General features: G+C 39.8%; 2 protein-coding genes across 2 annotated transcripts in view; one reads left to right on the top strand and one right to left on the bottom strand.

Annotated features, from left to right (window-relative positions):
- LOC108288242 overlaps positions 1 to 698 on the bottom strand; it is an 11,529-nt gene extending 10,831 nt beyond the window's left edge. Inside the window, exons 1-3 of the mRNA XM_037730929.1 lie at positions 693 to 698; positions 478 to 550; positions 194 to 363 (exon numbers count right to left, since the gene is read on the bottom strand). Coding sequence (XP_037586857.1) covers positions 194 to 363; positions 478 to 550; positions 693 to 698 — 249 coding nt within the window. The remainder of the gene's footprint in view (positions 1 to 193; positions 364 to 477; positions 551 to 692) is intronic.
- KLHL14 (kelch like family member 14) overlaps positions 1 to 10,670 on the top strand; it is a 98,941-nt gene that overhangs the window by 1,857 nt on the left and 86,414 nt on the right. The window contains exon 2 of the mRNA XM_017507134.2: positions 719 to 1,711. Coding sequence (XP_017362623.1) covers positions 762 to 1,711 — 950 coding nt within the window. The 5' untranslated portion in view covers positions 719 to 761. The remainder of the gene's footprint in view (positions 1 to 718; positions 1,712 to 10,670) is intronic.

Below are 10,670 nucleotides of genomic sequence, written 5' to 3'. Positions count from 1 at the left end.
CTCTGCCGAGTCCACTGAGCGGGTCCTCACCGCGCTCCGCTGCACTTTCCCGGGAGAAGAAAGGGCTTTATCTCCTCCCTCAGACTATTAGCCTAGGAGTTTCTCGGGGCAGGATGGATAATCGAAGGTGGTCCCAGCTTTTGGAGAGCTAAGATTCTCCCATCCCGCACGCTTGTCTGGCCCCCGTTCCTACCCCCTCCCCCAAACTGGGCCAACCGCGAAAAGCAAAGCTTCTGGCACAAGTTGACCTGGAAGCTTCGCCGTCGGTCGCCTCTGAGCTTTCAGGGCACCCCCGGCTCCCCACTCCCCGGCCTTTCCCTTCATCCGGCCCGGCATGGACTCGAGCCCACGAGGTGCCTCGGCCTCAGCCGCCACTTTGCCGTCGCTGCTGCCACTGCTGTTGCTGCCAAGAGCCGAGCTGAGGTGGTTTTAGGAAAGTGAGGGACGAAGTGTATGGGAGGTGGCGAGTGGAGTCGCAGAGAGCAGAATCCGCGCCAGGACCCCGGACTGGGCCCTTCTGGTGGCGCTCACGGATCCAGCGTCTTCGGACCTTCCTCCGAGGGTCGGGGTCCGGAGCGCGCCCGGGGGGAGCCGAGCTGAGCCTTGATTCTCGTTCTCCGCCCTCCCCTCCCCTCCACACCCTTCCCCACCCCGACCACACCCCACCCCCTCCACCACCCTGCTCCCCTCACTCCCATCCCCCACCCCTGTCTGCCAGGTTGGAGGAGGATTTAAAGCCAGGTGCACCGAGTCAGCTCGCCATGTCCAGATCCGGGGACAGGACCTCCACCTTCGACCCCAGCCACAGCGACAACCTGCTGCACGGCCTCAACCTGCTGTGGAGGAAGCAGCTGTTTTGCGACGTGACCCTGACGGCCCAGGGCCAGCAGTTCCACTGCCACAAGGCCGTGCTGGCCTCCTGCTCGCAGTACTTCCGATCGCTCTTCTCCAGCCACCCCCCTCTCGGGGGAGGGGTCGGCGGCCAGGACGGCCTGGGGGCCCCCAAGGACCAGCAGCAGCCGCCGCAGCAGCAGCAGCCGTCACAGCAGCAGCAGCCGCCGCCGCAGGAGGAGCCCGGGACTCCTTCCTCCTCCCCCGACGACAAGCTGCTGACCAGCCCCCGGGCCATCAACAACCTGGTGCTGCAGGGCTGCTCGTCCATCGGGTTGCGCCTAGTGCTCGAGTACCTCTACACGGCCAACGTGACCCTGTCCCTGGACACAGTGGAGGAGGTGCTGTCGGTCAGCAAGATCCTGCACATCCCCCAGGTCACCAAGCTCTGCGTGCAGTTCCTCAACGACCAGATCTCGGTGCAGAACTACAAGCAGGTGTGCAAGATCGCCGCACTGCACGGCCTGGAGGAGACCAAGAAGCTGGCCAACAAGTACCTGGTAGAGGATGTGCTGCTGCTCAACTTCGAGGAGATGCGCGCCCTGCTGGACTCGCTGCCGCCCCCCGTGGAGTCGGAGCTGGCGCTCTTCCAGATGTCCGTGCTGTGGCTGGAGCACGACCGCGAGACCCGCATGCAATACGCGCCTGACCTCATGAAGCGCCTCCGCTTCGCCCTTATCCCGGCCCCGGAACTGGTGGAGCGGGTCCAGTCAGTGGATTTCATGAGAACCGACCCGGTCTGCCAGAAGCTGCTGCTGGACGCCATGAACTACCACCTGATGCCCTTCAGGCAGCACTGCAGGCAGAGCCTGGCCAGCAGGTAGGAGACAACAAAGAGGAGGGTGGGGGTGGGGGTAGGTGGGGAGAGCCAGAGAGGCCAGAGGGAGGGGAGGGGGCAGGGAGGAGGGGAGAGATGGGTGAGCTGGGCGGGAGGCTCTGGCAGAATGAAAACAAACGCAAACAATTCAGAATGTGTGGGGAAAGTTGACTTCAGAGTCCCTGAAAGGTCAATAGGGAACTGGCCTAATAGCATCCCTGAGCGCTCCAAAGCCCAGGTTCTAGATGTCCCCAGAGCCCTAAACATTGGAGCTGTGGACTCAGACTGGAATTGACAGGCAGGTGGGGCCAAAGGCCAGGACAGCTAGAAGTACAGCTTTGGAAGTCTCTCCAAACCAGCCCTTTCTACAAATCTCAAGGTGGGCTTGCTCAAGAAAAAGAATCCTGTGGTGAGGAATGCCCACCCCAACCCTCCTCAGTTCTGCCTTGGGTCCCAACCCTCCTCAGTTCTGCCTTGGGTGAGCAGAAGAGCCCAGGTGATGCTGGCAAAGGAAGGCTTTCATGGTCTTGCTGTAACACACTCAAGTTTTTAGTTCATGACTGGGATCTGCTCCCTGTGGATGTCAGAGCTTCAAAATGCTTTGTCTATTAGAGTCACTACTGGAAATGCTGGTATCGTGTGCCCAGGCAAACTTTTCTATGTTGTGGAAAGCCTTTCCTTTTCACTTTTAAAGGAGAGCAAAGCAAGAGATTTCAGGGTGATAGGGTGAATCTTGCCTAGCAACTCCCATTTCAGGGAGGAGTGCAGTTGAAAATTGAGATTGGGGGAATGGAGAGGCTTCTATCTCCAGTTGGTCTGTGTGCCTGCTCACCGGTGACAAAGAAGTTGGGGAGTTGTTGCTGCTTCTGTTGATGCTAGTTAGAAATGTGGCTGTGTGTGTTGCAAGTAGGATTTCAGGGGAGAGAGAAATGATGCCTTGTTAAAATGCTGCTGAGGTAAAAAGGTTGTAGGAATTGACAATTGTGTTTTATTGGCTCCGATTTTAAAACCATTTTTAATGAGCCCTAGCAAAGGGTTTCTTTCTCTTTTTAGAAAAGAGAAACAGTATCCTCTCTGTTTCTCATGATAAAACATCATTATTCCAGATGCCCAGCTACTCCAGCCTAACCACCAAAGTATTACATTAGCAGAGTAGATGGTTTGAAAACCTAGCAGGGCATTTTCCCATTCAGAATGATATCTAAAGGATGGGGTCCAACTTGTGCAGCATTATAGAATTAAATTGTGTGCGTGTGTGTGTGTGTGCGTGCATGCGTGTGTGTGTGTGTGTGTGTGTGTGTGTGTGTGTGTGTTTTCCATTATGTTTCCACCAGACCTAGGTAACTAAAGTTTCAAGAAATGGAAGATGTTCTCTACACTTTTTTAGGCAGCCCTAGTATTAAGGAGAGGCCAAAACGATGCTTGAGAAATCTTGAACTTGTAATAAAACCCTGTAAGTTGATTTTTCTAACATCTATGGGAGATGAGTTAATGAATCGTGGTGTCAAAAATGATATTAGGACAATAGAAGAAACAAGAACATCTAAATCCTTGTGTGCTTCAACAGGGAGCAGAAGAGGCCAATGAGGAAAAAAAATGAAATATATTTTTCATTGGAATTTTTCATTTGTCTAAAGATCAAAATGGCAAACTCAGTGTGATGGGCAATGGGCATTCATGATTAGTATTCTGTCATTTAAATTTTTATCACTTTTAAATGACCTACAAGTATACTTCATTTAGCATGTATCATACATAGTCAGTAATTCAGACAACACAGTTATGGTCCTGAACATACATTTACTCATTCTTTTGAAAATATGTGTAATCTAGTATAAATTCAGAAACCCAGAGGGATAATAAAATTAAGATTTAACTTATTCTACGAGTAATTTTGGCAGATGAGCTTTATAAATTTGATCCAGTAAATAATTTTTGAAGCACAATGCACTTTTATCTAATAGGTATGTCTTAAGATTTAATGTTAGAGGAGTTGACTTTCAAAATGCAAAATCCATTTCCCGCTTTAGTCTAGATTCAGCACACCAGCTAGGGCCTGCTGGGTCTGACCTGGTGGATGGCTGAGATACCAGGCTGCCTGGCTCCGTGATGACACCTTCCAGCTTCACTGGGCCACATCATTTGAAGGATATGTAGTGGTGTCTGACCACTAAATGCTTACAAGTGTCATGGATGCTGCAAGAATCTGATACTTCTGCAGTAGGAAGAAAACTGTATTTATTTTAAAAGAGGAAGATATAGAAAAGAAAATAGTTCATGCGAACCAATCATTGACCTCAACATAATATAATTTAGGTTTTATTCCATTATTAGTAAATGTAGCATTTTGAATTTTACAGACTAATTACATTATTCTAATTTTAATTCACAGGAAAAATGCCAAAATAACCATGAAGTTCCTAACTTTAAAGTAGACAAAAATGCTGTAAGTTGCAACCAACAGTATTAAATCAGCCCATTTATTACAGGATCAGTGTAACACAAAAATATTTCCTCAGCCTTACGCGTAGTTTAACAGGGGGATAAATGTGTTAACCAATTGTTTTTGAGATTACATCACTTTTACCGAAGACAATTGAATAGAAAGACCTTGTGTTTGTTACTTTTTATCCACCTGTGGTTTTTAAACTATAAATATAAAAGACATTCTTACATTCAGAGAGGGAGATGAAAAATTAAAATTGACCAGTCTTTTGGAATAAGTAAAGTATAAGAAAATAGAAAACTTCAAAAGAGAATTTACTTGTTTAACAATATATGTTATCTATAGAAAGTAGAGAGATTAATATAATCATAATTTAAACATTTTAAGGATTATTAAATAATTTTGAATCTTTGTTAAGTCTAGAAAAGTAAAGGAACCCAAGCATAAAATCTTTATACAAATCCTCAAGTTAATTTAAAATGTTGCCTCTTGTTGCTTGGTTTTTCTGAGTATACCAGTTACACTCAAATTCATATTCCATTTTACCAAACTAAACACAAGGACAATGAGTAAAATAAGAAACTTATCACTTTGTATTCAAATACACACATAAGTAATTTCAGATGACAAGATTTGACAAAGGATGTAAAGTTTCAGTTAGGAAGAATAAGTTTTAGTGATCTATTGCAGTAGCAAGGTGACCACAGTTAGTAAAAAACTATATATATATATATATTTCAAAATTGCTAAAAGAGTCGATTTGAAATATTCTCGACATAAAAAATGGTAAGAAGGTGAAGTGATGGATATATTAAATCAGCTTGATTTAATCTATCTACAAGTCAATATTAAAATCATCTAAAGCATAAAGATTTAATTTCATAAAGTGACATTTGCAGTGTTTAGTACATTAAATGTAAGTAACAGAAGACCTGTAGTCTAAATTTAGCTAAAGCAACCCAAATACTTTCTTTTTTTTCATTTTAAAATGTTAATGCATGATTTAGCAGTTACCCAAATAAATCAAATTAGACTAGATATTAACTAGATAAAATTAACTAATGTTTTACATTTTCATTGCACCTCACACAAGGTAACAAATAAATAGTTATTAAAAGTTGAGTGAATCAAGATTATGAAATAAGAAGGGCTCAGTGTTGTACTTCATCAATACATTAATCTCTATTACTACTACACATAACAAAAGTTTGCTGAACCTTCTCCAAGAAAACATCTTTAATAGAAATACATTCATAAAAGTAATCATGTTTTTTAAACATTTAACAACTACCTATTAAATCCTGTGTAGAGTCTCTGTGTACTTTTAAATAAATTATATTTTGTAAATAATAGGAGACTACCTAAGATTTCATTTTCTACAAAACATAGTCTATTTAAAGATTTCTTATAAATTAATGTGAAAATATATTTAAACATCAAGGGTACTAATTATCTATCTGCTATAATGACTTGGAATAATTAAAAAGCCATTAAATTTCCAAATATACAGTTTTGATTCCTGGCTTTGGTGCTTAGAAAATGTTTCATTAAGTGTAGGGCAATATTTTCTATTGGTTCTCTTTCTAAGAACTGAATAATAACCTTAACAAAGCGAACTAATCTTGTATCCATGCATTCTCTAAATTTTTACTTCCCTTTATATCAATTCAATACCCTCAGATTAGAAATTGTTAGGTAGTTAAATTTTGTTTCAGAAATTATTCAACCATTCAGAATACAATTTGTTTATTATCTGAAACAGGATCATTGATTACAAAATTACATCAACAGGTATAGGAGTCAAATAGTTACATCCTACAATCAGAAGGCAATTAAAAAGGATACAAATGCATAGTATTGACATAGGGGACTTACTGCCAAAAGTGGACATTTTCCACTTTTAATTCAGGCTTGTATTTTTCATTTACTACCTTAGCTAATTCTAAGTATCTCAATTTTCTTAAAAAACAGTGAAAAATGTGTTATCTTATTTACAACTGCTACTACATGACAGGTGACGTTGGAGCACTTCACAAACATTAGCTAATTGAATTCTCAGAACAGCCCAAGATATAGGTACCATCATTAGCCACATTATATAGATGAAAACCTGATGCACAGAGAAGTTAAACATTGCTCCATGATTGCACAGCTGAACCCAGGCAGTGTGTCAAGTCTGTGTTGTCATTCGCAGTGTGCTGTTTTTTACTGTCATTCCGCAAATGCTAGTCAGGCTGTAATCTAGTAATTGACTGAAGAGTTATATGTAGACTTAAGGTTTTCATTTTAAAAAGAAACTTGTGAGGGTTAAATACTAAGGTATCTGACTTTAAGAAAAGTAGGAGAGTTGTTTTTCCAGGCCAGGGTTCAGCAATTTTTTTTTCTATAAAAAGCCACACAGTGTTTATTTTTGGCTTTGGGCTCACAAGGTCTCTGTTGCAACTACCCTATTCTTCCCCTGTAGTGCAAAAACAGCAATAGACAGTACAGAAATGAATGGGCATTGCTGTGTTACAGTAAAACTGCATTTATGGACACTGAAATTTCATATAATTTTCACCATGAAATGTTATTCTTTTAATTTTTTAAATCACTTAAAAATGTAAAAGACATTCTTAGTTTTCAGGCTATATAAAAATAGGAGGTGGACTGCATTTATTCTGTGAGCCACAGTTTGCCAATCCCTGTTGTAGGCACTTGGAATATATCAGTGAAGAAAATGGACAAAAACAATTTGCCCTTGTTCTAGTGGAAAAAATCCCCATTAGTCTTCATCCTTCCAGTTGGAAAGAACTCAAGTCTAAATAATTCTACCATGCTAAGTTAGAAGTTAATTTTTCCAGAATACGACTTAAGGATTTGAATAGTGATCTTTGGAATCTAAATAGTGATTAATTAAAACAATGGATAAGTTTCTCATTTTTTCAAGCATACTGGATATAAAACCTCCTAATGTAGAATGGTCATCATTATTCAGAAGAGGCTTAAATATTGTTTAGATGGTATTTTAATCATTTCAAGTGGGAAATCAAAGTAGGTGAGTATTTTCAACACACTTTTCTGAGATTGACGGGTACATATTCAGCAGACTAATCTAGGCAAAGTAATCTAAATTAAATGAACATGAGAACAATTATTTTTCTAAGCGTCAATCTGTATCTCCAGCTGCTTTGAGCAATGGGCCTGTGTTATCATGATTCCTGACTTCAGAGTGGATCAACTGGATTGAGTATGTCTATAGATCCTGTCTGCCTTTTCCAAAGTAAACAACCTCTGGAGGAATACTTACCCCATCAAAAGTTTGTCTTATGTGTCTGTCTTAGTCCCCACTAGACAGTGACTTCTCTGAATATTTGTAACCGAAGCACTTAACTCAGTGCCTGACCTTAATCCAAAAATGTGAGCTCATCACAAATTGCTATTGGTCTTTAATATAATTGAGATAGACACTTAAGATTGGCTCAGTGTAGTGTGAATCAACAAAGCTAATGTGCAATAAAAATATAGGTAATTTTAAAGATGATTACACATATGCAAACATACACACAACCTGTTGTTTACCAATAATAATAGTAGCTATCACTGATTGAGGAACTATCATAAGCTTGACTTATCACTTACAGTGTTTCTAATCTTTACAGCACCCTTTCAACCTTGTTAAAGATTAGAAAACTGGGACTTAGAAAAGATAAATAGTTTACCCAATCATCTGAATAGTGTTGAGTCCGAGGTGCTTATCACCCAGGGAATACCCTGCCTTTATGAGTGTGTATTGGAGATGTGGCATCTATAAAAGCCAAGTTCTGATCTACACCTTCTACTTTGGTGTCATCACACCACAGAAGTCATTAAAAGCCCCTGCCATCTTCTTTAAGCCACTCAACCAATGAAGAATGACGGGAAGACATTAGAAAGCCAGAATTTTATCCTTCTGGTCTACAGCACTTATTATTAGTTCTGAATTAAGGGGCTAAATAATGAAAAGTTGCTGAGATTTGGCACTATGATATTGACTTACTAAAAAATAGAATCAGCCAATGCACTTTAAATAAAGAAAAGAAAGAAAAGTAAGAATTTTCAGTTTAACTATGAAAAGTAACTATTAAAAAAAACCAAAACCTTGAAGCTTGAATTTGAACCAAAAGTTGTTTTCCCTGGATTTCTGTGCACTGGAGTACTAAACAGGTGTCAGATTTTTTTTTTTTGTGACAGCAAAAAACTATTGATGTTGGTGATAGTTTTAGGTGATTAAATAACCAGGTAGAAACTGGAATTATAAAAATGCCTGTATATTTTAATAGCATAAAATAAGACTACTCTTATTTATTGTTTATATTTTGTTTCAAGATAATCATTTTAGCAATTGTTAGATCATGAATATTTGTCTTCTCTCATTCATTTAGAATTCAGAAAATGTGTTCATTTTCCATGTCCTTTCCATTAATTTCGAAGATAATTCACAATACATGAATTACAAATTATGATTTCTTTAAAACAAAACAAAATAAAGACACTATTTTGATATGGGTAGGAGGCTGACATAACCAGAGAAAGGCTATCTGTTGTAATATAGATGATATAGTGAGTGTGTTCATTTTACTGTAAATAGCAGAGAGGTTTATGCACAAATAATATTCATGGAAATAGTATTAGAACTATTTGCAATGTTATCATTAAAGCAGAAAGGTACTAGGGAATGCCTACCATAAAAAGAAAATACAGGGCAATGAGAAAAAGAAGAAAATCAAGAAGTAACAAAAATGCAAGGAAACATGAGTTATCAAGTTATTAAGAAGGTGAACTATCTTAAAAAAGGAAGAAAAAGAAGATAAGAAGGTTCTAAAGACTGAAAATTAGATGTTCAATATTTACAAATTAAGCACAAATCAAGAAATGTTTAAATCATGGCATATCCAAACTTATATAATTTAGAGTTATAGACAGAGTTCCATTAAAAAGAAAAAAAAGTCAGTTCTCAAAAGAAAGAAAATATTTCACAAGAAAAAGTGTCAATCACAGAACTGTACCACCTATATTACATTCAGTTCAATAATTATGTATGTTAATCTGAGTTAAGATTTTTTTAAAACCCATCGTTGTTAGGCAATGCAATAGTTTCAGAAGTATCGGAGTTCAAAAGGGGCAGCCTGTTATGTGAATATAAGGAGACAAAGATATAACTTCATTTGTTGCAAAATCATCTTAATTCCCACTGTAATTTGATCTGACAATAGACCTGAGAAGCAGGGAGAATTTCAGGACCTCTGATAGCTTTCTAAATGCACGTCCATGACTCTGTCACACTGATAGCGGAAACTTGGAGTGATACATTGCAATTGGCCACTAATAAGTTATGCTGTGGAATATCCCCCAAATTTGTATTGAACATATATCATGCTCTGAGCTAAGCTCTGAAATACAGAGTAGAACAAGGCAGACACATTTCTGACAGCATGCAATTTACAGAAAAAAAAAAAGAAAGAGTAAATAATGGCACAAAATAATCACACTGGCAATACATAATATACAAGAGAAAAGTGTCATGGGCTGGGACACCCTATAACAGACAGCTGTAACCTTATCTGTGGGACTGGAGAAGAATTTCTTTGCAGAAAAGGTATAAGATGAGGCTTGAAAGGTGAGCTATTCTGAGTAATGGGCCTGGGGAGAAGGCAAAGTAAGCAATTGGAAAGGCAAAGCTGTGAGAAGACCACGTGCAAAAGCTCCTAGGAGGAAAAGAGCTTGGCACCATCCAGGAAGTCAAAAAAAAAAAAAAAAAGTATGTGTGGCTACAATTGTGGCAAGAGGGGTTGTTCAAATCATACAGAAAGTTGTAGGCCCTGCTAAGGATTATTTACTGCATAGATACATTTTATTTATTTTATTTTACTTATTTTTGAGACAGAATCTTCCTGTGCCGCCCAGGCTGGAGTACAGTGGCGTGATCTCGGCTCACTGCAAACTTCACCTCCCAGGTTACAGCGATTCTCCTGCCTCAGCCTCCCAAGTAACTGGGACTACAGGCACCTGCCACCACACCCTGCTAATTTTTTATTTTTAGTAGAGATGGTGTTTCACTATGTTGGCCAGGCTGGTCTTGAACTCCTGACCACATGATCTGCCCACCTCAGCCTCCCAAAGTGCTGGGATTACAGACTTGAGCCACCACACCCGGCCACATAAATACATTTAAAAATGGAAAAACGAGCATGTTTTTCAGTTGAACTGAAAAAAAAAAAACAATACTAGTATGGAAACACTGCTGCCTTTGGAATCATAAACCTAAATGAATAGCCTGGATCCACTTTAGCCAAGTCCTGCAGCAGTAAAATGGGTTAATAATTATAGTTCTAAATACTCCCCAGGGTTTGGAGAAAGATTAGCTGAGATTATAGAAAAACTAAACATAAAATGCTGTTTTAAATTTGTATGTTATTAATTTTAAAAGACACATTTAGCAAAATTAACATGAATGCACTTTTGCCTCTCAAGAAAACACCAGGACATATTCGTAAT

The sequence above is a fragment of the Cebus imitator genome, unplaced genomic scaffold (assembly GCF_001604975.1).
Source record: "Cebus imitator isolate Cc_AM_T3 unplaced genomic scaffold, Cebus_imitator-1.0 Scaffold369, whole genome shotgun sequence".
In the NCBI taxonomy this organism is placed as follows: domain Eukaryota; kingdom Metazoa; phylum Chordata; class Mammalia; order Primates; family Cebidae; genus Cebus; species Cebus imitator.
This window is presented reverse-complemented; position numbering and strand designations above follow the sequence as displayed.